The sequence below is a fragment of the Rhinoraja longicauda genome, chromosome 13 (assembly GCF_053455715.1).
Source record: "Rhinoraja longicauda isolate Sanriku21f chromosome 13, sRhiLon1.1, whole genome shotgun sequence".
NCBI classification, from domain to species: domain Eukaryota; kingdom Metazoa; phylum Chordata; class Chondrichthyes; order Rajiformes; family Arhynchobatidae; genus Rhinoraja; species Rhinoraja longicauda.
Window position 1 is genome coordinate 22,508,185 of NC_135965.1, and position 27,186 is coordinate 22,535,370.

Below are 27,186 nucleotides of genomic sequence, written 5' to 3' on the forward strand. Positions count from 1 at the left end.
GATCTCCCGTTCACACTAGTTCTATCCTACATGCTAGGGACAATTTACAGAGGGCCAAGTGGTGGGACGTGGTGGCTGTTTTCTCGAGGCAGCGTGAAATGCAGATGGAATCAATGGTAGGTAGCGTGTCTGGGCTACATCTACAACTCTACAACTGGCAGTCTTGGGCAGAGCTGTTCCTATCCAAGATGTGATGCAGGACAACAGTATGCCTTCTGGAGCATCTGGAGCAGTTTGGACCTGCTGTGCTTGTGGAAAAGGGTCCCGACCCAAAATGTCACCTGTCCATGTTTTCCAGAGATGCTGCCTGACCCTCTGAGTTACTCGTGCTCTGCGTCCCTTTGTGTAAACTAGCATCTACAGTTCCTTGTGTCTAGATCTGGATGTGTACAACTTGATTTACTCTTGTCTTGATTGATTTGACAAGATAGCCTGCAAGGTTTGTCACTGTATCTCGGTACACATGCCAATAATAAACCAATAGCAATAATTTAGATGTGGTCTGATATAAAACGGAACTTTTGTATTCAATTCCACTGTCGGTAAACAGTAAGTCTATTAGCTTTTTTATGTACACGCTTTATCACTTCATACTATCAACAGCAAGGAGTTATTAATATCTTTATTTGTCAGTGAAACAGTGAATGAAGATGCAAATTAAATTGAACTTACCTTTTCCCTGATGCAACGGTTTGCAATAACTGCGCCCCAATTAACAGGAGCATTTGGAAACTGTTGCCCCCCATTTTTAGTCTGGTTCTGCACTGATTCATCCATGAAGGTTCATGGCTGAGTCCGACTGCAGTGCACAGGGAAGTAACTGCATGCTGAAGGTGATGAATATATAAAGGCAATAATCAGGCAATAAAAAAAGTGGGAGATGTGCACCCTGTCACCAATCACTCCCCCGGCAGTGAGTCTACCCAATAAAGTGCTGACTGCCAGCGATTATCAGAGAGAATGATGCAATCTTTGGGTTAAATTTTACCCATTGCACCATATTATTCAGTATCTTGCTGTTACATTAGTCAGCAGAAGGATCCCGACCCGAAACGTCATCTGTCCATTCCCTCCACAGATGCTGCCTGACCCAATGAATTTTGTTTAGTTTAGTTTAGAGATGGATCCAGCTGGGGCCCCACCTCCCATCCCATCAGGCACCTCCTGCCTCACGTGTGTTTAGTTCAGTCTAATTTAGAGATGTAGCATGAAAACAGGCCCCTTGGCCCACCAAGTTCGCGCTGACCAACGATCACCCCTTCACACCAGTTCTATATTATCCCAGTTTCGTGTCCTACAGACCAGGGACATTTTACAGAGGGCCAATTAACCTGCAAACCCACACGTCTTTGGAAAGTGGGAGGAAACCGAAGCATCCGGAGGAAACCCACACGGTCACAGGGACAACATGCAAACTCCACACAGACAGCACCCGAGGTCAGGATGGAACCCGGGTCTCTGGCGCTGTGAGTCAGTGGCTCTACCCGCTGCCCCACTGTTCCTCAGGCACTTTGTGCTTTGGTTTAGTTCTGTCATTGCAACAATAGTTTTTATTCCTCTTGGGAAGCTTACATCCCAACAGTATGAACAATGAATTCTCCTGGCGTAGGTAACCTCAAACAACCACACCACCCCTCCCTTTCCCTTTCTCCCCAACCCCCTCCCTACGTTTCCTGTGCCCCACCTGGATTTACATCTATTTCTCCGCTCCTCCAGCTTCATAATTCGCAACTTTAGACTTTATAAATACAGCACGGAAACTGGACCTTCGGCCCACCCAGTCCGTGCCGACGAGCGATCATCCTGTACACTAGCACTATACTACACACTGGGGACAATTTACATTTTTTCACCAAAGCCAATGAACTTACAAACCTGTACGTATTTGGAGTGTGGGAGGATACTGGAGCACCCAGAGAAAACCCATACGTTCACGGGGAGAATGTACAAACTCCGTGCAGACAGCACCCAAGGTCAGGATCGAACCTGGGTCTCTGGCGCTGTAAGACAGCCAGGCTACCGCTGCGCCACTGTGCCGCCCTAACGTTACACTTCAATCCTTTTGTCTCACACCTTCTTTTTCATCTCTACCCTTTCTCCAACCATCAGCCGTTCCTCTCCTCAAGCTTTCTGTCCACCCTACCACAATCAGTGAAGAAGAGTCATGACCTCAAAACTTTGCCTATTCTTGATCTCCAGAGATGCTGCCTGATCCACTGTTATTCCAACACTTTGTGCCTTTTTTTGTAAACCAGCATCTGCAGTCCCTTGTTTCAACAGTGTTTATACAGCACTTCTTCACTGCCCTATCGGACGATCAGATGATTAAATATTTTCAGTGCAAAATAATGCAGCAATCGGTTCCCTCATACAGCAATGTCATAAGAAATATCTATTTATACTAATGTAGAAATAAGGAACTGCAGATGCTCGTCTACAAAAAATGACACAAAGTGCTGGAGTAACTCAGCAGGTCAGGCAGCATCTCTGGAGAGTTTGGGTAAGTGAGATTTTGGGTCGGGGTCGGGACCCTTCTTCAGACTGAATGTGGTGGAGACGCGTGGGGGGGGGCGGGGGAGAAAGCTGGAAGAGAGGAGGGGGACCGAACAAAGTGTGGCAAGTGATAGGGGAGGGAGTTTTGATAGGAAGATGGTTGGACAAAGGCCAGCGATGAAATGATCAGGAGTGAAGAATTGCACAATGTGAAATCAAAGGAATGTAGGTGGAAGGGCAGGGGTAGGAGAGAGAACTAGGTGTGAGCAGGTGGAGCAGAGAGGGCAGGAAATAAAGTTCTGCTTGTTTACATACAGTTTACATCACTCTGGCAATGAAGGAGTTGCCAGAACAGAAAGGTCATCTTTTTTCTACAATAAAGGCACAATAGGACAAAGTCTAAGATTGAAGTGACCCCACCTCTACAAACCCTCCTTTGATAATTTTTCATCAGTTACTTCCTCGTCTTGATTATATGAGTCAACCATATAATCTTGGGACTTAGTAAGGGAGACTACAGATTTGGGAGCTGCAAAGGATTTGCCAATGTACTATGAAGATTTAAAAAAAGCTTGTAGGTACAAGTGATGGGAAAGTGAATGGCCTTAAAACCATAAGCCATAGGAGCAGAATAGGGTGAATGCACAGAGTTGGGGAATCCAGAACCAGAGGACGTAGGTTTAAGGTGAGAGGGGAATGATTTAATAGGAACCTGAAAACCAACTTTTTCCAACAGAGGGTGGTGGGTATATGGAACGAGCTGCCAGAGGAGATAGTTGATGCAGGTAGTATCACAACATTTAAAAAACACTGGGACAGGTACATGGGTAGGAAAGGTGTAGAGGGATCTGGGTGGGTGGCCAGGTGGGACTAGATTAAATGGTGAACCTTGGTCAGCATTGGCAAGTTTGGGCTGAAGGGCCTGTTTCCATGCTGTATGACTTTATGACTCTTATTAGGCTATTCCGCCCACCCGGTCTGCACCGCCATTTGATCATGGCTGATCTAATTTTCCCTCACAACCCGATTCTCCTGCCTTCTCTCTGTAAACGTGAGGCCCTTACTAATTGAGAACTATCAATCTCCACTTTAAAAATACCCATTGACAACTTGGCTTTCCTTTCAATGCGCAATGGACAATAGTGTTTTCTCACAGTATTTATGTGTGTGTTTGGATTGTCACTCCATTAGACAACAAAGTCAAGTGGTGTGTCAGCTTCTCAACAATGCAACATCTTCACAGGCATCAGTTCACAGGAGAAATGTAAAGTACAACCTTTGTAGGATGCTGATTTGTAAATAAACCTCAACATCTTTGGATATACCTGTGGTTGTCTTATATTCTTCACTCTCTGAGCTTCGTGCAAATTGGGAAATTCATTGGATGTGTACAACAATAAAGTAATCTGGATTTAAATCTGAGGTCTGTCTCAATGTATCCATAAGCTTGTAGGTCAGTGCAGCAGAATTAGGACATTCAGCCCATCGAGTCTTCTCCATCATTGCTGATCTATCTTTCCCTCTCAACCCCATTCTCCTGTCTTCTCCCTGTAGCCTTTGACACCCTTACTAATCAAAAATCTGTCAATCTCCGCTTTAAAAACACCCATTGACTGGGCCTCCACTGCTGTCTGTGGCAATGAATTCCACAGATTCACCACCCTCAGGCTAAAGAAATTCCTCATCTCATTTTTAAAGGTAGATCCTTTTATCTGAGGCTGTGCCCTCTGGTCCTGGACTCTCCAACTATTCATCGTTTTTGTCGTTTGCAAAGCGGAAAAGACAGTGGGGAGAATAAGCAGGGAGTGGTACTTATTGGAATAACCAATAAGCAAATTTGCAGATGATACAAAGCTGGGTGATAGTGTGAACTGTGAGGAAGATGCTATGAGGTTGCAGGGTGACTTGGACAGGTTGTGTGAGTGGGCGGATGCATGGCAGATGCAGTTTAATGTGGACAAGTGTGGGGTTATCCAATTTGGTGGTAAGAATAGGAAGGCAGATTATTATCTGAATGGTGTCAAGTTAGGAAAAGGGGACGTACAACGAGATCTGGGTGTCCTAGTGCATCAGTCATTGAAAGGAAGCATGCAGGTACAGCAGGCAGTGAAGAAAGCCAATGGAATGTTGACCTTCATAACAAGAGGAGTTAAGTATAGGAACAAAGAGGTCCTTCTGCAATTGTAGAGGGCCCTAGTGAGACCGCACCTGGAGTACTGTGTGCAGTTTTGGTCTCCAAATTTGAGGAAGGATATTCTTGCTATTGAGGGCGTGCAGCGTAGGTTTACTAGGTTAATTCCCGGAATGGCGGGACTGTCATATGTTGGAAGACTGGAGCGACTAGGCTTGTATACACTGGAATTTAGAAGGATGAGAGGGGATCTTATCGAAACATATAAGATTATTAAGGGGTTGGACACGTTAGAGACAGGAAACATGTTCCCAATGTTGGGGGAGTCCAGAACCAGGGGCCACAGTTTGAGAATAAGGGGTGGGCCATTTAGAACGGAGACGAGGAAAAACTTTTTCAGTCAGAGAGTTGTAAATCTGTGGAATTCTCTGCCTCAGAAGGCAGTGGAGGCCAGTTCTCTGAATGCATTCGAGAGAGAGCTGGATAGAGCTCTTAAGGATAGCGGAGTCAGGGAGTATGGAGAGAAGGCAGGAACGGGGTACTGATTGAGAATGATCAGCCATGATCACATTGAATGGTGGTGCTGGCTCCAAGGGTCGAATGGCCCACTCCTGCACCTATTGTCTATTGTCTATTGTCTATTGTAACCCTTTAAAAAGCTGGGACAATCATCACAATCACAATCACAATCAAACTTTATTAGCCAAGCATATTTTGCAACATACGAGGAACCATTTGCCATACAGTCATAACAGTAAAAAGCAACAGGACACACAAAATACATTTTAACATGAACATTCACCACAGTGACTCCTCCACATTCCTCACTGTGATAGAAGGTAAAAAACAGTTCAATCTCTCCCTTCTTTGTCCTCCATCGGTCGGGGGCTCTAACCTTCCGTTGACGGGATGATCTTGACTCCCGTAGCCGGCGGCGAGCCTTCCTCGTCGGGGCGATCAAGCTCCTTCATTGGGGGGGGATCTCAGCTCCCCCGCGCTGGCGATCTACCCCGGGTCGGGATCAGTCGAACCTCGTGCAGCTTTTGGAGCTCCACGAGTCAAATTCTCCATCTGTACGAAAATACTCTATGACTTCCTGGTTAATCTGTGACCGTCATAATGCATATCCACCAGATATCTTATAAAAGATAAAAGGATTGGGGAGATAGAGAAAATATTCTTCTTGTGAGAACTTATAAAAATTGTACATTTATTTCTCTCCTTTGTCTATCATGCTTATTACTTTCAACAGATTTGTCCCCTTAATAAAACCATACTGACTACAGCCTCCGTTATCTTGTGCTACCCTGAAACCTTGTCCTTAATAATGGACTTTAAAATGTTATCAACCATTAAAGTCAGATTAACTGGTTTATAAATTCCTTTCTCGTGAGTCACTCCCTTCTTAAACTGAGGAGTTATATTTGTGATTTTCCAGCCCTCTGGAACCATTCCAAACTCTAGTGAATATTCAAAGATCACTACTAATACCTTCATAATCTCTACAACTACCTTGGTACCGAATGACAAATAAAGCTCTGTTGAACTGTTGAACTGTTCAGAACTCTGGGTGTAGTCGACCTGCTCCAGGTGACAACCACTTTCAGACCTTATAACTTCCTAAGCACCTTCTCCTCAGTGATAGTGACTGCACTCTCTTCTGCCCCCTGACTCTCTTGAATTTCTGGCACGTTGATTCCACTGTGAAGACCGAAGCAAAAAAACTTATTCCATTCATCTTCCATTTCTTTGTTGCCCATTACTTCTCCACCGTCAGTTTTCAGCAGCCTAATGTCCACTCTTGCTTCTCTTTTATTCCTTATATATCTGGAAAAACTTTTGATATCATCTTTTATATTATTGGATTGCTTACCTTCATATTTCATCTTTTCACTCTTATTGCTTTTTTGATTGTCTTATGTTGGTTTCTAAAAGCTTCCCAATTCTCTAGCTTGCCACTAATCTTTGCCTTATGATATGTCTTCTCTTTTGCTTTTATGCTGTCTTTGACTTCCTTTGTCAACCACGGTTGCCTCGTTCTGCCTTTGGTATTTTTCTTCCGCTTTGAGATGAAAAGATCCTGAATCTTCCGAATTACTCCCAGAATTACAAGGATGAAGTGAGGACTGGAGGGCCTGGTCTATGGCAGGCTAGGGCTTTATTCCTTGGAGCGCAGGAGCATGAGAGGTGATCTTATAGTGGTGTATAACATCAAGAGAGATATAGGTAGGGTAAATCCACATAGTCTATTACCAAGAGTAGGAGATTTGAGAACCAGAGGATGTAAGTTTAAGGTGAGGAGGGGGAAGAGTTAATAGGAACATGAGTGGCAACCTTTTTACACATAGGGTGGTAGGTTTATAGAACGAGCTGCCAGAGGAGGTAGTTGAGGCAGGTGCTATCACAACGTTTAAGAAACATTTGGACAAGTAGATGGATAGGAAAGGTTTAGCGGGCCAAATGCAGGCAGGTGGGTTTGGGGCATGTTGGTCTGCATGGGCAAGTGGGGCCAAAGGGCCTGTTTCCATGCTGTACGAGTCTAGGGCATCTGCTGTTGGTGTTGATTGCCTACTTATGGATGGGAAAGGTATAGAAGGATATGGGCCAAATGTGACTAGCATAGATGGAACACCCTGGTCAGTATGAATGAGATGGGCCGAAGGGCCTGTTTCTGTGCTGTATGACTCTATAAATTTGACAAGCTCAGACATTGGACAAGGGCCTGTTTCCATGCTGTGTGACTATAAATGGAACGAGTTTAGACGGGGCATTTTGGTCAGCATGCATGAGTTGGGCTGAATGGCCAGTTTCTGTGCTGTATGACGCTGTGATCTGAGAGTTGATGTTCAGGGCATTAGCAGTGACTATCCTTCAGCTAAAAGAGTTTTCTTATGAGCCTCTGCTCATGCATCTGGAGGGATGGTTTGTTGAGGGCTTCAAGTTCCTTGGCGGTAATATCTCCAACGATCAGTGAGTGGTGAGACACAGCGGCTGACTATCTATCGCCTGTCCCCGCTCGGCGGCAGGGGGACGGGACGGGACGGGCCGGGCCGGAGGGAGCGGCGGAACCAAAGTGCGCGCCGCGGGTTCCGGCCGGACGAGGGGCGGTGAGCGCCGGGCGGCGGGTCGGACGTGAGGCGCGTTGCCAGGGTGACGGGGCGGCTGGAGATGGGGGAGAACAGTTACAGCATCAGGCCGACTTTCCAGCACAGGTAGCGGGGGGAGAGGGAGAGGGAGGAGGGAGAGGGAGGAGGGGGGGGGAGAGAGGGGGGGAGAGAGGGGGGGAGAGGGGGGGTAGAGAGGGAGGGGGGAGGGAGGGAGGAGGGGGGGAGAGGGGGGAGAGGGGGGTGAGAGGGAGGGAGGGGGAGGAGGGGGGAGGAAGAGGGGGGAGAGAGGGAGGGGGGAGGGAGGGAGGAGAGAGGGAGGAGGGGGAGGGCGGAAGGAGAGAGGGAGGAGGGGGGAGAGAGGGAGGGAGGAGGGGGGAGAGAGGGAGGGAGGAGGGGGGAGAGAGGGAGGGAGGAGTGGGGAGAGAGGGGGGAGGGGGGAGGGGGAGGGAGGAGGGGAGGGAGGAGAGAGGGAGGGAGGGGGAGGGAGGGAGGAGCGGGGAGGAGGGGGGAGAGAGGGAGGAGGGGGGAGAGAGGGAGGAGGGGGGAGGGAGGGAGGAGAGAGGGAGGAGGGGGGAGGGCGGAAGGAGAGAGGTAGGAGGGGGGAGGAGGGGGGAGAGAGGGAGGAGGGGGGAGAGAGGGAGGGAGGAGGGGGGAGGGCGGAAGGAGAGAGGGAGGAGGGGGGAGAGAGGGAGGAGGGGGAGAGAGGGAGGAGGGGGGAGAGAGGGAGGGGGGAGAGAGGGAGGGGGAGGGGGAGAGGGGGAGGAGGGAGGGAGGAGGAGGGAGGAGGGGGGAGAGAGGGAGGAGGGGGGAGAGAGGGAGGAGGGGGTAGATGGAGGGAGGGAGGGGTAAGGGGGGTATCCTGGGAGACGAGGGCAGATGGAGGGAGGCGAGGGTAGATGGAGGGAGGCGAGGGTAGATGGAGGGAGGCGAGGGTAGATGGAGGGAGGCGAGGGTAGATGGAGGGAGGCGAGGGTAGATGGAGGGAGGCGAGGGTAGATGGAGGGAGGCGAGGGTAGATGGAGGGAGGCGAGGGTAGATGGAGGGAGGCGAGGGTAGATGGAGGGAGGCGAGGGTAGATGGAGGGAGGCGAGGGTAGATGGAGGGAGGGAGGGAGGGGAGGGGGATGTAGAGGGGAAGGGGTGGGTATCCTGGGAGGGGGGGCGCGAGGGGATGATCCTGTGTCGGGGGGGGGTTGATCGTGTTTCCATGTCCCAGAGATACGGGTGGGGGAGAGAGAGAGAGAGGGATAATGTGGAGGAAGCAATGATGAGGGGGGGGGGAGGAATGATAGGAGATGGGGATGGGGGGGGGATGGAGGGAGGGGAGTTCCAAGGGAGAGGAAGGTTCCCATGAACCGGGGTTCCTCGGGCCTGTTTCCACACTGTATGACTGATGGAACCTGCGGGAATTCATGTGGGGAGAATTTAATAAGTAGGATTAGTATGAATAAATGGTTGATTGTTGGCACAGACTCTGTAGATCGATCGGCTTGTTCCGTGATGTATGTCCAAATATAATTTCACTAACAGTGAACCACTGGATTGTGATTAGCAATGACCTGATGCAGTAAAGCTTTTCAGGAAAGGAAATCTGTTGCCTTTATCCAGACTGGTCATTTTGTGACCCTCAACAATGCGGTTGATTCTCATCAGACCTCGAAACAGAGTGGCTGGCTGATACATTTCTGTGTAGGAAGGAATTACAGATGCTGGTTTATTCCAAAATAGGCACAGAATGCTGGTGTAACTCAACAGGTCAGGCAACATCTCTCGAGAAAAATAATAGGTGACGCTTTGGGTCGGGATCCTTCTTCAGACTTCAGAAGAAGGGTCCCGACCTGGAACATCACTTATACATGTTTTCCAGACCTGCTGAGTTACTCCAGCACTTTGTGTCTATCTTTGGAACATTTCTGTGTCCAATAAATGCAGCCTGGGGCGTCACTGAGATGGATGGCAATAAATTCTCTTTACACTTAAGTGACATTTGTAACATCTCATTGTCAAAAAAGGTTCCTTTTTCTTTCTCCCATTCTTAGTCATATTATTTTCAGATCTGATAAATATGAAGAGATTCGGAGATGAGGTTAATATAGAGCAGAGCACTTGAACTGTATGGTCAAATCCTATTTCTTTAATCATTAGTATTTATGAGTTTTGCTGATGTTTTTTTTTAGTCATTATGCATCCTAAAATATATGTACATTTGTATATTTCCTATCAGCAGTATATAATCTCCTTTTGTGACAGTTTTGAATCAACTATCTCAATCTCATCTGCCAGTTAATATCTGATCTTTAATATCTTCTCACTATAGCAGATCTTTTATCTGCTCTGGATTGTGCTTGCTATGTTGCTCCCTATCACAATCGAGCTACCTCTTTTATTAAATGCTGCTTCTTAAATGTTGTTGCTTTTAGAGGTGTGTGGATTTCTTCGCACATTGTGTCTCTGTTAGTTCTTTGAAAGACGAATGTAGAAGCAAGGAAGCTGACTTGCCAAGGAAAGACAAAAAGTGCAAAGGTTACTCAGCAGGACCGACTGCATCTCTAGAGAACATAGATAAACATTTCTGACCCAAAAGATCTATCCATGTTCTCCAGAGATGCTGCCTGACCGCTGGGTGCATGCAAAAACTGGATTATATACAGAACTTGTGTGAACGGGTGATCAATGATTGGCGTGGAGGAAAATAACTGCAGATGCTGGTACAAATCGAAGGTATCACAAAATGCTGGAGTAGCTCAGCAGGTTAGGCAGCATCTCTGGAGAGAAGGAATGGGGTGACGTTTCGGGTCTAGACCCTTCTTCAGACTGATGATCACAGAGTGATGATCACATGACTGATGATCACATGACTGATGATCATCTCTCCAGAGATGCTGCCTGACCTGCTGAGTTACTCCAGCATTTTGTGATACCAATGATCGTTGTGGACTCGGTGGGCCAAAGTGCCTGTCTTTCTTTGATAGAAGACTCCCACTGTCCTCCAAATTCCCTCAAATTTCTAATTTTTTTAATTATTTATCCATCAAGTCATGGAGTCAAGCACCATGGAAACAAACCGTTCGGACCAATTTGCCCATGCTGACCAAGATACCACTTCTACACTAGTCCCATCTGCCTGCATTTGGCCCATAACCCTATAAACCTCTCCTATTCTTGTATGTGTCTTTTAAATGTTGTTATAATACCTGCCTCAACTACTCCCTCTTTAATCTAATCCCCAATTTCCTTTTGAAGTTTCTATTGAACCTACTTCTACCAGCCTTTTGGGTACTGTGTTTCAGTACACAGTAACTCTAATCTCCTTGCTAGTTTATTATAATTAATTTGTTTTGCCTTTATGAGATTCAGATTAGTTTATTATCCTACTCACCTGCGTGCAATGAAATTCATGTTCACATAAAGTTCAAAGAGTACTTTGTAAATATATAATAATAAATATAACAATAAATGCAATGGGTGCAAATCAGCAGAGTGGTGCAAGAGGTGATACAAGTTACTGCAGATGCTGGAACCTTGGGCAAACAAACAAAATGAAAAGTATTCTAGTCCAAAATTTGACAAAAAAATTCAAAATATCGTTTAAGTCTAGGAGAGTCTAGGATGGGGTATAAAAATGTGAAGCATAGTGGTGCAACTTGTAGAGCTGCTGCCGCACAACGCCAGAGACGTGGGTTCCATCCTGACCTCATGCTGTCAGTACGGTGTTTACATATTCTCCCAGTTTCCTCTCAGTGCTCTGGTTTCCTCCCACATCCCAAAGATGTGCATGTTTGTAGGTTAATTAGCCCTCTGTAAATGGCCCTCTCGTATGCAGGGAGCAGATGATGGGATAGCATGGAACTAGTATGAATGGGTGATCAATGGTCGTGTGAGCTGAACGGCCTGTTTCCGTGCTGTATATCTACGCTACATTACTAAAACTGAACTAAACCAATTTGGAAGCAAAGCTTGGAAATGCTTTTACGAACCAAAGTGCGATTGAAATTTGAAATCGATGAAAAGTTATCAGTTTGCAAATTCCACACAGCCAACATCACAGTCAGGAATGAATCCTTGTCACTGGAACTATGAGGCAGCAGCTTTATTATCTGCACCACTCTGTCACCACATCTACTGGACTCGCTCTCAGAGATGTGGGGTGTATATCAGAATTTAAATTCAAGTACTTAAGTAAGCATGAAATCTAAAAAACTAACATAATGATGATGGCCCTGATTGGCGTTTAAGTTCATCTGGTTCACAGATGTCCTTCAGGAGTGGCACAGTGGTGGAGTTGCTGCCTCACAGCGCCAGAGACATGGGTTTGATCCGACTGTGGGTGCTGTCTGTACCGAGTTTGTTTGTTCTCCCTGTAACCACCTGGATTTCCTCCGGATGCTCCGGTTTCCCCCCAATATTTCAAATATGTACAGGTTTGTAGGTTAATTGGCTTCAGTAAAAATTGTAAATTGTTCCTAGTGTGTAGGATGATGCTAGTGTGCGGGGTGATTGCTGGTCGGTGTGGACTCGGTGGGCCAAAAAGCTTGCTTTCACACTGTATCTCTGAAGTTTAAACACGGAAACTCGCAGTTGCCTCTCCAGTCTGGTTCACATGGATTTGAGACCCGACAGCATGGTTTAAGAAACAGCCCTCTGAAATGGTCTTGTGAGCCATTCATTCCCCGAGATTAGAGTCAAGAGTGTTTTATTGTTATATGTCCCAGATAGAACAATGTGTTGTCACCATCCATGTCTGTCTCCTGGTTGTGCATTAATTTTTATACCTTCACCATTTTTCAATTCTAATGTCAGATCATCCACCTGAAATGATAACTCTACTTCACTCCCACCACTACCTTCCAAAAATGTTGATCATTTTCCAGCATTTCCTGTTGTTTTCAGGATCAGGTTGTCATATCATGTTAAAAAAAAGGACACAAAGTGCTGGAGAGCCTGAAAACTGTAATGTCCAGGTTCAGGAACAGCTTTTTCCTTACACCCATCAGGGTATTGAACACTACAACCTCAAAATAACTTCATAGACTTGGGGGCATTAGTATTGTCTTTTTGGTGTGTGGGTGCGTGCATGCATGCGTGTGTGTGTGTGCACACGGGCTTTTCATTTATTATGTTGTTTACAACGTACCATGTTTCCAAATCTGTTGTGCTGCTGCAAGTAAGAATTTCATTATTCCATTTGGAACATCTATATATATTACAAAAACTCTCATCTTGTGTATTTGTGTGTTTGTGGGTTTGTGTGTTTGTGGGTTTGTGGGTTTGTGGATAGATTTGTTCCTGAAATGCAACCAAAACGGTGCACGATAGCGCAACAATTTTAGGACCACCTTGCTCACCATTGTCCTGCGGTTCAAATGGTTGTTAAATTTTAAAAGTTTTTCACTTTTTAAACTTTAAAAATTCACTTTTTAAACTTTAATAAATCCCTTTTCCACCTGCCCTGCCCGTCAGCCGTGTTCAACGTCACAATGAGAACCCAACAGGTCTGTGCCTGCACAGTTGGGGCCCGTTGATCTAATACAGATGCTCCCCGACTTACGATGCATCGACTTACGATATTTCGACTTACGATATTTCAACTTTGCGATGGTGCAAACGGTGGGGGAGGTGGAGGGGGGGGAGGTGGAGGGGGGGGGATAAGGGGGGGTTGAGGGGGATAGAGTGGGGGGGAGGGGGACGGGGAGATGAGGGGGCGGAGTGGGTAAGTGGGGGGGGGTTATGGGGGGATGGAGTGGGTGAGGGGGGTGGAAGGGGGATAAGGGGGAGTTAAGGGGTGGGTGATTGAGGGGGGGGGAGGGGGGGAGGGGGAGGCGGGGAAGGGGGGGAGGCGGGGAATGAGGGGAAGGGGGGGTTGCGGGAAGTGAGGGGAAGGGGGGGAGGTGGGGAGTGATGGAGGGGAGGGTGCTAGACCAATGCAGGAGAGGTTTGGGGGAGTTTTGTGGGGGGATGAATAGACCTTTACTAGTTTGACAATACTTTACTAGTATGACAATAAAACACTCTTGACCCTTGAGTAACTCAGCAGGTCAGAAACATCTCTGGAGAACACAGGTAGCTGAAGTTTCAAGTCGGGACCTTTCTACAGGTTTTCATATCCATGTTATTTGATTTCTATCCACATATGATGGATTGTAACCAGTGGACTCACTACTCTCATATACGTGGTATAACTGTGTGCTCCAGAAAATGCTGAATTATTTTACAGTGATCGGGAATTACCTTCATGTTATCAGCAGAGCAGAGCAGAGCGCGGAAGATCTTGGGTGGAACATGCTAATGGACAATACTGTTGTCCACAGGTTCAAGCCAGCCATTGTGAAAACAAAGATCAACACTGTGCTGAAAGAAGAGCTGACAAACAAGTTTTATGACCCAGAGGAAGTCCCTGGCCTGACCCGCAAGATTGCAGAGACCATCAAGACTCAAGTGAAAGGTACATTTTTCACACAGTGATAGTTTTAATTTTAGGGATACAGCGTGGAATCAAGCCCTTCGGCTGACTGATTATCGCCAGTACACTGGTTCTATTTTATCCCAGTTTTCATCCTGCACACTATGGGCAATTTACAGAAGCCAATTAATGTACAAACCTGCACATCGGAACAGGCCCTTCAACCTGCAACGTCTGTGCTGAACATGATGTCATGACCATCTTTTATACACCTGCGCATAATCCATATCTTGCCTATCCAAAAGCTTCTTAAATGCCACTATCGTGTCTGCCTCAACCACCACCCCCTCGCAGAGAGCTTCCTCTGAGTGAAAAGAAAGTTGCCCCGCAAAAAAACAAATGAACACCCTAAAGTTTCTGTTTTAGTAAAAACTATTTCAGGCTGCCAGCATCTGCTTTTCTCTTTGATTTTCAAACTTCACTTGCAGTCTTGTTCATATTTGGTGGACTCCAAAAATACTGTTAGCCTGCCAGTAAACATGTAGTAGCTTAACCATTTAACCATGAGTTGGCAGTATCAACATTTGTGGGGAGAAAATGTGAACAACATATCAGATAGATAAACTCTGCAGGTTTTGTGCCTGGATGAGGAAACTGCTGAAGACGAGTGATTACTTTCTGACAGACAAATGGTGCTAGCACCCAGTGAGCTGCACCTGCTCGCAAGATCCCTGCTGGAGTCCCAGCCACAGGGAGCAAATTTGAGCTACCGATCGGCCGCGGTGGACCCGATGAGGTCCAGATCGGCCGCTTTACCCAGCCTAGGCACCACATTTTCAGGAGGGGGTTCCGGGGGGAGATTTCAAGTGCACTCTCATCATTTTGTTGCTAGAAAAGTGGTGGTGGACCTGTACCACCAAAATTTGAAACAAACCTTTATATTTCATTAGATCTAGAAACTGTATGTGTAAACACAAATCATATTCAGCAAAATCATATTCAGCAAAATCATACTCAGCAAATTAAATGTTTTGCGAGAGTGGCCCTTGCAAGTGATCTGCATTGTCATATCTGGGTCTCCACACACAAGTGTTAAGCCTCAGTTCTAGTCTGACAAAGCAGCCTCACTCTTGTTACATCTTCTGAAAAAATTGTTTTGATGAGAATTTTTTTATACACTGTGGTGTGCAGTCCAACTCGCTGTAGGATAACTCATTCCCACATCCGAAAACTCAATCTGTTGACTGACTACCCTGAACTCTGTCTGGGGCAGTGTCTGCTTGAGGTTGAGCCTTCGGTGGCACCGGCTACCCCAGACTCAGGAACAGCTTTCTGTTCCTAACTCCTAATAACAGCTCTGTTATTAGGCGACTGAATGGTCCTTCCATAAGCTGGGGAACTGTCTGATTCACCCCATACTTTAGACTTTGTCGTAGAATCATACGACATGGAAACAGGTCCTTCGGCCCAACTTGCCCTTGTCAACCAAGCTGCCCCATCTACCCTTAGTCCCATCTGCCCGCGTTTGGCCCATAACAGTTTAAACTTTTCTTGTCCATTTACCTGTACAAATGTCTGTTACACGCCGTTACAGGACTGATCTTTGGAACGTGTCTCTGGAAATGATGCGCTACAATTCTGAGAACTATATTATCATATATATTCTGATATATTCCGCACTCTGTATCTTCCACTTTGCTCTTCCTATTGTATTTGAATTTGACGTGAGTTTGGCGGCTCAGTGGTGCACCGGCAGAATTGCTGCCTCACAGCTCCTGAGACCCGAGTTTGATCCCGACTACGGCTGCTGTCTGTATGGAGTTTGCACATTCTCCCCGTGACCACGTGGGTTTTATCCGGGTGCTTCCTCCCAAACTCCAAAGACGCACAGGTTTGTGGGTTAATTGGCTTTGGTAAAATTGTAAATTGTCCCAAGTGTGCAAGATAGTGCGGAGTGGACTCGGTGGGCCGAAGGGCCCGTTTCTGAGCTGTATCTCTAAAGTCTAAAGTGATTGTATTGATGTATATCTGATATGATTGGATAGCATGCAAAACAATGCTGTTCACTGTACTTTGGTACAAGGTTTATGATAATAATAAACCTAAATCTAAATGTAAACCTAATCTCACCAACACAATGTTCTAGATGCCATTGACACAGGGCTCTTTTATTCCTGCCATCTGAAACATCATGCATCAGTGGCCAGTTCCCTGACTGCACTGATTCTGTCCTTTTTCTCTCCACAGAGTGTGCTTTCGAGCGATACAAGCTGGTGGTGCAGGTCGTCATTGGTGAACAGAGAGGGGAAGGAGTGAAGTATGTGGGCTATTTATACAATGCAATACAGTATTTTATTATCACAAGTGCAAAACACAGTGAAATGCTTTTCGAGTCGCCAGATTTGGTGCCTGATTTGATCCACTTGATGTTATGGAGCGGTGCCCGATCCAGACGAGCTCTGGATCGTTCAGCATACCAATGTTCCTCTGCTCACCTGACCACCTTTGTGCCCCGAGGGTGCCTCCCACAGCCGATCCTGAGGGCACAGGACGTAAGACCCCGGTTCTCTTTCCTACCGACCTTGCTTCTAATGACTGTCATTGCCGGCACCCTCCTCTTTGGTTCTTGGCGAACAGTGGAACTAGTAGAATGACCGGCAGGGGGAGAGGAGAAGGAAGGAATGAATGAATAAATGAATGAATGCAGGAGTTATTTGAAGTTAGATAAATTAATGTTCATACTGCTGGGTTGTAAGCTGCCCAAGCGAAATATAAGGTGCTGTTCCTCCATTTTGTGTGTGGCCTTACTTGTGTGTGAATCCTAATTTCAACAAAGTGTGTTTGAAGTGGAGGAGGAGGGAAATATATAATAGAATGGAACAGCACCTCATATTATGCTTGGGTAGCTTACAACCCTGGGATATGAACATTAAATTCTATTTTAGGTAAAGAACCATTTCCTTTTCTCCCCTCCCTTTTTCTCCCGCTCTACCATGTGCCCTGCTTGGATACACACCCATTTCTCCATCCCCCGTCCCGTTCCATTTATATTCCTACCTCTGGCTTCACATTTCAGCCTCTTCTATCCTTTTTCGATACTTTTTCATCTGATCTTTGTCCACCCATCTGCCAATGTAACACTCCCTCTCCTAAATCCACCTATCATTTATAGACACAAAGTGGAATAACTCGGCAGGTCAGGCAGCATCTCTGGAGAAAAAGAATCGGTGACAATTCGGGTGGGGATCCTCCAGACTTGCCAGGCTTTGTCCCACCCCCACCTTTCTTCCAACTTTATTCTCCCTACGAAAATCACTGAAGAAGGGTCTTGATGTGAAACATCGCCTGTCCATGTTCTCCAGAGATGGTGCCTGACCTGCTGAGTTACGCCAATACTTTGTGCTTCTTTTATAGTGGAATGTTACTCTTTCCAACGGGAGCCAGCAGAGGGCAAGCAGGAGCAGCCACAGGGACTGATCCCTCCTCCTGAATCTTTTTAGCCAGATCCTTCACCCCTCAATGAGAACATCATCAAGCCAGCTAACTGAACACAGTCCGATCTTTCAATCATTCGCATCCTTTGAGGCTTTTCGTTAATTCAATTTAAATTGTTCTTTCACCATTTGTTTTCGTAGAATCAACATGGCAGTAAAAGCAGACACATGCCATGGGGAAAGTGATTGGGGATAAATGAAGAGCTCTCCGTGAGTTGAACAGACACAGTGGATAAATAGACTCTCTGTGCTGTGTTAGAACAGGCCCTTCGGCCCACAGTGTCCGTGTCGAACATGCTGTCAAGTTAAACCAATCTTCGCTGCCTGTATATGATCCATAACCCTCTATTCCACGCATAACCACATGTCTACCTAAACATCTCTTAAACACCACTATTGTATCTGCCTCCATCATCACACCTGGCAGTGCATTCAAGGCAACCAAAAAAACCTGCCCTGCACATCTGCTTCAAACTTTGCCCCACTCACCTTCAAGCTATCCAACTATAAAGCAGGAGAATGGGATTGAGGGGGAAAGATAGATCAGCCATAATTGAATGGCGGGGTAGACTTGATGGGCCGAATAGACTAATTCTGCTCCTATCACTTATGAACCTATGAAGCTGTGCCCGCATGTCTTTGACATTTCCACCCTGGGAAAATGGTTCTGACTGTCTACCCTGTCTATATCTCTCATAACTTTATAAACTTCTATCAGGTCTCCCAAACTCCAGCATTCTGGAGAAAACAATCTGTCCAACATCTCCTTGTGGCTAATATTTCCTCCTCATCCAAGCAGACTTCTGGCAAATCCCCTCTGCACCTTTTCCAAAGTCTCTAAATACGATCTGCAATGGGAAGACCCTAACTGCACGCAATACTCCAAATTTGGCCTCGCCAAAGTTTTGTAGAGCTGCATCGTGAATATTCAGGAGCACCAACAGTGCTTTATGTTCCTGAAAGTAGATATTTTGGGCCAGTGAAGGAAGTTATTTGGTTCATTGTGTCTGTGGAAACCGGAAGAAATTGCATTTCTGAGACTCTTGGAACCTCTCAGCCCATTGGTTTTTGGTCTATAGACATCCACGGTTTTAAAAATCTGCTCCCGTCACCTTTCAGACGTGATTTCCACAATGTCACCACGTGAGCATTTCCCTCGCCTTCCACACACACACAGGAGTGTGGAAACTATTTTCAAAGGGAAGTGCTGGAGGAACTCAGAGGGTCAGAAAGCATCTGTGGAGGGAATGGGCAAACAATGTTTTGAGTTGGGTCCCTTCTTCGGACTCCTCCATCAGCTTGTTTTCAGACTGAACAAGGGTTCCGACCTGAAACGTCACCTGTCTCTTCCCTCCAAGAATGCCGCCTGTCTTGCTGAGTTCCTCCAGCACTTTGGTTTGTGCTCAGGATCCCAGCATCTGCAGTCTCTCGTGTGTTCAGTTTCATTTGTAATTTAGATTTACTTCAGGGCCTTTCTTACATTCCTGGTTTTGTGCAAGAACCAATTTGTTGTCTTATTTAATCACTCCTCTATGGTTGATCCCTGCCTCCATTTCAAAACACACACACCTATACATTTGTCCTCATCCCCTCCTCCCTGTGTAGGAAGGAATTGCGGTGGGTGGTTTATACCAAAGATAGACACAGATTTTTAAAGCTGTGGATGTTCTATGGACCAAAAAGCAATGGGCTGAGAGCTTCCAAGAGGAACTGGTCTCAAAATGCTATTTCCGAAGGAAGATAGATACAAAATGCTGGAGTAACTCAGCAGGTCAGGCACCATCTTTGGAGAAAAAGAATAGGTGACGTTACAGGTCTGAAGATGGGTTCCGACCCAAAACGTCACCTATTGTTTTGCTCCAGATATGCTTCCTGTCCTGCTGAGTTACTCCAGCATTTGTGTCTCTCTTTATTCCTCCCTCCTCCCTCCATCATTTGTTGACAGTGGGAATCATTACATCTTTGCCTCTTCAACCTCTGAGAATGAGATGTGGTCGTATGCCTTAATGTAAATCCACTAATGTAAATCTGTGCCAAATTCTCCTTGGTCATGTTGACCACCTTAAATGTGTCATTACATTAGGATACTTTAAGTAAGAGTTACCATTATTAGGACATTTTTTGAACAGTCTTTGGTGATGAGTTTAAAAATATACTTGTTTAAATTGTGTCGGAAGAAACTGCAGATATTGGTTTATAGCAAAGATAGACACTGGAGTAACTCAGTGGGTTAAAAAACTGGAGAAAAAGAATAGGTGATGTTTCGGGTCGGAACCCTTCTTCAGACTGAATTATACTGTGTGTGTGTGTGATACTGTGTGTGTGTGAGTGTTTAGTTTAGAGCCGACCAGCCGACCAGCAATCACTCTGTACTCTAGTTCTATCCTATACACTAGGGACAAATTACAGAGGCTGATTAACCTACAAAGGGTTCCGACCCAAAACGTCCCCTATTCTTTTGCTCCAGAGATGCTGCGAAACCCGCTGAGTTACTCCAGCATTTTGTGTCTATTCCCGTTTAAACAGGAATTTTATAACCCAGAGAATCCCCTAAAATGTACTTCCTGGCCAATGATATTTAATACTGTTGTAATATTGGAAACACAGCAGCAAATTTGTACACTACATACCACACAGCACAGATTCTACAAGAAATAGAACATAGAACACAGAACAGTACAGCATAGGGACAGGCCCCGTTAACCCACTATGTCTGTGCTTTGATTGATTGAAAGATACAGCATGGAAACAGGCCTTTCGGCCCACTGGGTCCACACCAACCATCGATGATCTGTTCCCACAAATTTTAAGTTATCCCACTTTCTCATCCACTCCCTACACACTAGGGGCAATTTACAGAGGTCAATTAACGTACAAACTTGCATGTCATAGGGATATGAGAGGAAACGGATCACCTGGAGCAAACCTCCATGGTCACAGGGAGATCGTGCAAACTCTGCACAGACAGTCCCCGAGGTCAGGATCGAATCCGGGTCTCTGGCGCTGTGAGGCTGCAGCTTTACCCGCTGTGCCATGATGTCAAGATAAACTAATGTCATCTGCCTGCACATGATGCATATCCATGTGATCTTGTGCTTTTAGTTTAGAGGTGAATGTGGGCCAGAAAAAACTGGAAACCTTCCATACTTTTCTCAAAATACACGCCATGATATTTGAGCACCTCTCTGAGAGAGCAGCTGAATTCTCAGGGAAACTTTTCAACTGAAAGACGCCACCCCTGATTCCCACAGTGGCAATGCTCAAACCTTCGGGATAGAAATGAAACCCGCAACCTTCCCACTGAGCCGGAGCTGACGGAATTAAAATACTTTGTTCAAAATCTGCCTCGCACGACCTTGAATTGCATTCAAGTAACCGATTTGTGCTGCTTCTTACAATTTCTTGTGAATACTTTCAGGGAAAGGTCATCGCTCAATTCCTTCTTCTCAGTGAAATTTTGTGCATTTTTCACATTCTTCAACTGTCCTGCGTTGCTGTTTTGAGTAACAGAGTTAGTTTTGGTGCCTGTTTATCAGTTGCAAATTACGGATGCATGACATGAACAAGGACAGAGATCTGCTTTAAAGCCTGCCCTGAATTAGCACCAAGGCAAATATTTGTTGAAAGCAGACATTGTACTGTCAACCCACTGGCAGGCAGATTAGCCTTTGCAAACATACAAATGCATTTAAGGGGACGTTAGGCAACCGACGAATGCAATAGAGGGTTTTGCTGGTAAGGGTAATTGGAAAGGTCTTGTGTAGAAGATAAGCACTGGCATCAACCATCTGGGTTGTTTCTGTGCTGGAAATTTTGTCTCGAAAAGCAAGCTACATTTTACGCTTTACCACAAATCATGTAGGGGATACATGACAGCAAGGTTGAGTAACCATAAGAGTCATTCAGCATGGAAACAAGCCCTACGGCCCAGCTTGCCCATGTCGACCAAGATGCCCCATCTACTCTAGTCCCACCTGCCTGCATTTGGCCCATATCGCTCTATCCTATCCTATCCTATCCATGTACTTATTCAAATGTCTCAACAAAGAAAGCAGGGTTGAGTACAAGGTTCATTTGTTGATTGAAAGATACAGCATGGTAACAGTCCCTTCAGCCCTCTGAGTTCACCCTGAGCGTCGATCATCCATTCACACCAGTTCTATGTTATCTCCACTCTACACATCAGGCTATTTTTTTTACAGAAGCCAATTAACCTACAAACCTGGTCTTTGGGATATCACCAGTCGCAGGGTTGAAAAATCACCGTTTCACTACTACTCCTTGTCCGATCTATAATTAAGTAAAGGTGTGCAAGGATTGAAGGCAGTTCAGAAGAAAGGCAAAGAAGCCCAGAGGAGGAGCTGAGGAGGCCTGGGACAGATCAGCTCTGAATATATTGAATGGAGGGACAGGCTTGAGCCTATTCCAGCTCCTAATTTCTTGTTCCTCTTGCCTTGTGAGCACTTAAGTTAATAGCTAGACGATCCGGGGCCATAGCCTTGTTTTTTTTTTCTCAGCTGCTGGTTCCTGTCCACTCAGCTGTGCTAGACTGGAATGAAGCATGACATGCTGTGTGTGTGAGAGGGTTTAGTTTAGAGATACAACGTGGAAACGCCCTTTGTCCCACCGAATCCACCCCAACCGGCAGTCACCTGTACACTAGCAATATCCTACACACTAGGGTCAATTTACAGAAGCCAATTAACCTACAAACCTGTACATCTTTCGAGTGCGGGAGGAAACCAGAGCACCCGAAGAAAACCCACGCGTCACAGCGAGAACGTACAAACTGTACACACAGCACCCGTAGTCAGGATCGATCCTGGGTCTCTGGTGCTGTTGGAGGAAACTGGAGCACCTGGAGGAAACCAACACTGTCACAGGAAGAACATGCAAAATCTAAACAGACAGCGCCCAAAGTCAGGATTGAACCTAGGTCTCTGCCGTTGTGAGGCAGCAGCTCTAACCGCTAAGCCACTCTGCTGCCTATGTTAATGTATCTGAAAGCAACTGTACAAATATGCAATAAAAATGAACTGCAGATGCAGGAATAAAACTAAAGATAGACACAAAATGCTGGAGTAACTCAGCCAGTCAGGCAGCATCTCTGGAGAAAACAGATAGGTGATGTTTTGGATCCAGACCTTTCTTCAGTCTGTAAAAGGGTCCAGACCCAAAATGTTACCTGTCCACTTTCTCCAGAGATGCTGCCTGACCTGCTGAGTTACTCCACCACTTTATGTCTATCTTGTACAAATATGCATATGTATTTTCTTAAATATTTTTAAGGCATTACTCATTGTATAAATGGTTTAGATTTATCAGTGTCACCTGTACCGAGGTACAGTGAAAAGCTTTGTTTTGCATGCTGTCCAAACAAATCAGATATACCACATCCAGATACATCAAGTCAAACTCAAGTACAAAAGATAAATACAAGTCTTTTTGATTTTAAAATATCTTCATGTTCCTTTAGGATGGCCGCACGATGTTTCTGGGATGCTGACACAGATAACTTTGCACAGGCAGTGTACATGAATGTAAGTGAGGCTAATATATTGCTGCTTCATACTGATGGTTTGTGTAAGGGAACTGATCTCTTCATGAACAGAAGTTGTTCTAATTTTTCTTTGTCCCTTCCAGAGGTTTAGTTTAATTTTGTTGCATGCTATCCAGTTGGCAGAAAGACTCTACATGATTACAATCAAGCTGTCTAAAGTGTACAAATACAGGATAAAGGAAATAACATTTAGTGCAGACAAAGTCCAGTAAAGTCTGATTAAAGATAGTCCGAGACAGTAACTCATAAGACTTCAATAAGGTAGAGGGGAGGTCAGGACCGCTCTCTAGTTGGCGATAGGATGGTTCAGTTACCTGACAACAGCTGGGGAAAAAACTGTCCCTGAATCTGGAGAGTGCGTTTTCACACTTATGTATCTCTTACCTGATGGGAGATGAGAGTTGGGTTATAAGATACCCAAGCGGAATATAAGGTGCTATACTTTGTTCAACGGATGTTCAGATTGCGTAATATCAGATCCAGAGAAAGGGCGATAATTCTGCCGTAGTACATGGATAATTTAGTCATGTTTAGTTTTTTTAGTTTAGTTTAGTTTATTATCATGTGAACCGAAGTACAGTGAGAAGTTTTTGTACGTGCTATCCAGTCAGCAGAAAGACTTTACATGATTACAATCAAGTCGTCCACAGTGCACAGATACAGAAGTCGTAGAATTGCAAGCCTGTCTTTCCTGTCTCCTGGGCTAACATGAATCGTTCTAGCGCCTTGCCACGGGTAGCAAAGCTAACATTTCAGAGAAGGAGCATTCGCAGTTCAAAGAAAGGTTAAGGCAGTCGGCTTCTTTTTTAAGATCTTGTCGAAGTGACACCACCAAGCCCAATGGCATTGACTCATCGAGTCATACAGCGCGGAAACAGGCCCTTTGGCCCAATTCATCCGTCCCGAACAATGTATTTTAAATGTTGTTATAGTACCTGCCTCAACTACCTCCTCGGGCAGATTGTTCCCCAAACCCACCACCGTCTGTGTGAAAAAACTGTCTCTCGGGTTCCTATTAAAGCTTTCCCCACCTTAAATCTATGTCCTCTGGTACTTGATTTCTCTCCTCTTGGAACAAGACTTTGTGCATTCACCTAATCGTTTCCCTCTTATTTTATTCACTTCTATACTTATCTCGTGACTGTATGATGAATGTGTAATGTGCCACATCACTCATATTATATTGTTTCTGCTTGCAGGACAGTCTGTTTTGTGTCGCTGCTGCCTTTGGCTGCTACCACTATTAGAAAACCAAGATGCAAACAAAGTTGGTGCGATCCTTTCTGTGTAAATATATTGTTTTTTTAAAAACATTTGTATAATAAAGTGACGCTTAATAACATTCACCTCAAATAATGACATTGTTATTGGGCTGTTGCATTGGGCTGGAATCTGCTGGACCCAGACCAGCAGTCAAAATCTCTGCATACTTGAAGGTGGGAAGACATCTTGCTGGTCCTCCACAGGCATCAAGATACGGACGGTGACTGGGACTTGGACTGCCGTGCAGAGGTCCTGTCCACACCCCTTTTGGTCTAAGGCAAGACCTGGGACAAAGGGTATCCTGACTGCAATGGATCTTAACAATTTTAAATGTCTAACACTAAAGGAAAATAAATGCAGAAAAAAAATCACAAAAATGTAAAAAGCTTAAAAGGAAACCGTTAAAGTAATTGAAAGTAATGTCTTGTTTTGCGCTTTACATGCAGGGTTTGATTAAATGGGGCCTCCAACTCTGTACCAGGACTAATTTGGCATGGAATCCAAATGGTCATTAGGTTAGGTTTATAATTGTCATGTGTACCAAGGTTGAGTCAAAGACTTAATTTTTGTATGCTATCCAACCAGATCAGATATACCATATATAAACACAATCAAGTCAAACTCAAGTACAATGGGTAGAGCAAAGGGGAAGATACAGAGTGCAGAATGTAGTTTCCACCATTGCAGCACATCAGCTCCAGAGACAAACTACAATGTCTGCAAAGGGCTACAGGTGAATCGGACAGTACCCTAGCTTTTTGAAGGAACATTCAGAAGCCTGATAACAGAGGGGGAGAAGCTGTTCCTGAGTCTGGTGGTGTGCACTTTCACTCCTCCTCTTCTCATCTGACACCCTTTTGTCTCCTATTTACCTCTAGCACTTGTCACTCACTCCACCTTTCTGTCAATCAACCCCCTCATCTATATCCACCTATCACATCCCAGAATTTGTCCCATCCCACCTCTCTTTTCCAGCTTTCTCCCTCCTCCCAACTATAGTCAGTCTGAAGAAGGGTCCCGACCTGAAACATTGTCTGTCGATCCCTCCACAGATGCTGCTTCACTCACTGAATTCCACCAGCATTTTGTTTTTTACTTTAAATTGATCCATCTGTTCCTTTATTTAATGATAGCTGGTGTACATAAATTGACTACGGATAGACACAAAAAGCTGGAGTAACTCAGCGGGACAGGCATCATCTCTGGAGGGAAGGAATGGGTGACTTTTCGGGTCGAGACCCTTCTTCAGACTACTGTCTTTTATTTTGCAAAGATGACTATTTCAGGTGTTCAGAAAAGACCATCTCAAAATGCAAATTTCTTTAGTCCTTTTAACCTCTTAAAAGAACTGGAATAATTGCCAATAATAACATATAGATGTGAGGTTTTTGGACATCAAAAGAGGCGACTTTTAATTTGTGAGCTGTGGCTTAATTATCACTATTCCTTAAAGGAATTTGTTACACCAAGAGCTCGTTTGAGAAGTCTTCTAAATACCAGGCATTGCCTGAACACAAAGACCATCTTTCTGTGGTGACCAAATCAACTCTCTGGCCCAGAACTTCAAAAATGAATGCAGCTTCTTATTCTATTCTCGGCAGAAACTCAAATAATTTTGTCGTGCCTGAAAGGGTATAATGACATGTCATTTTGGGTATTATGAAGGAGCCTTCTTGTAGAATGGAGACTGTAATGAGAATAAATTTAAAAGTGAAGAGATGAGCGAGATAAACAAGAGCCAAACTGTCTGAGTTCCTTCACACAATCACAGGGTGGATCCAGTGCTGCAGATGGCAACACAAGGAACTGCAAATGCTGGTTTACAAAACAAACACAAAGTGCTGGAGTAACTCAGCGGGTCAGGCAGCATCTCTGAAGAACATGGATAAATGACTTTTCAGATCGAGACCCTTCTTCAGACTGATTGTGGGGGAGGGGGGGAGAAAGCTGGAAGAGAGGTGGGGGCAGGTGATAGGTGGGTACAGGTGAGGGGGGTTTGATAGGCAGATGGTTTGTTCAAAGGCCAGAGATGAAAAAAAAGAGGTTTGAAATAAGGATAGAAGAGTTGTGAATTGGGAAGCTAGAGGAAGGAATACAGGGCAAAGGGAAATTGAGTGTGAGCGGGTGGGACAGAGATGAGATGGTGGCAGGGGCAGGGGGTTGTTGTTTGTAGGTTAGATATTTAAAATTAGAGAATTCAACATTCATACCACTGTTTGACTATGAGTTGCTGTTCCTCCAGTATGCCTGTGGCCTTACTCTGGCAATAGAGGTGACCCAGGACAAAAAGGTCTGTGGGAATTGGGAGTGTTAAAATGGTTAGCAAGCGGGAGAACCAGTAGGCCCTGGCAGACTGAACGGAAGTGTTAATTGAAACGGTTGCTAAGTCTAATGACCAACGATGGCCATGTCAGGTCTGCATAAGAGCAACCCAGCCAGTCTCATCCCCCTGTCCTCGCCCCACAATTTGCTTCCTCCCAGGGTGAGGTAGCAAATTGGATTCAAAATTGGCTTGGTGGTAGCAAAGAGTTGGTTTTCAGATTGGAGAGCTCTAACCAGTAGTGTGCCGCAGGAGTTGATGCTGGGCCCTTTATTGTTCATTATGTGTAATTATGCTTTATTCTTAATTGTTAACTGTATATTTGTGTTGTCATTTGTGAGCGGAGTACCAGGGCACATTCCTTGTATATGCATACTTGGCCAATAAACTTATTCATTCATTCATTCATTTATTCATTC

General features: G+C 45.3%; 2 protein-coding genes across 2 annotated transcripts in view; one reads left to right on the forward strand and one right to left on the reverse strand.

Moving 5' to 3' along the window:
* Positions 1-746, reverse strand: part of LOC144599054 (IgGFc-binding protein-like) — a 188,162-nt gene extending 187,416 nt beyond the window's left edge. Inside the window, exon 1 of the mRNA XM_078409777.1 lies at positions 673-746. Within this exon, the coding sequence (XP_078265903.1) occupies positions 673-746 (74 nt within the window). The remainder of the gene's footprint in view (positions 1-672) is intronic.
* A 6,940-nt stretch (positions 747-7,686) lies between these two features.
* On the forward strand, positions 7,687-26,374 carry dynlt2b (dynein light chain Tctex-type 2B). Its single transcript, XM_078410546.1, has 5 exons — positions 7,687-7,836; positions 14,039-14,172; positions 16,378-16,447; positions 23,101-23,164; positions 24,384-26,374. The coding sequence occupies exons 1-5, from the start codon at positions 7,793-7,795 to the stop codon at positions 24,429-24,431; spliced, it is 360 nt and encodes a 119-aa protein (XP_078266672.1). The 5' UTR covers positions 7,687-7,792; the 3' UTR covers positions 24,432-26,374.
* Positions 26,375-27,186: the final 812 nt, after the last annotated feature.

Excerpts from the sequence above, each read along its gene's own strand:
- dynlt2b (XM_078410546.1), top strand. The coding sequence starts at position 7,793 with ATGGGGGAGAACAGTTACAGCATCAGGCCGACTTTCCAGCACAG. Across the intron at positions 14,173-16,377 it reads CATCAAGACTCAAGTGAAAG|AGTGTGCTTTCGAGCGATAC; the intron begins GTACATTTTTCA and ends TTCTCTCCACAG. Across the intron at positions 16,448-23,100 it reads CAGAGAGGGGAAGGAGTGAA|GATGGCCGCACGATGTTTCT; the intron begins GTATGTGGGCTA and ends ATGTTCCTTTAG.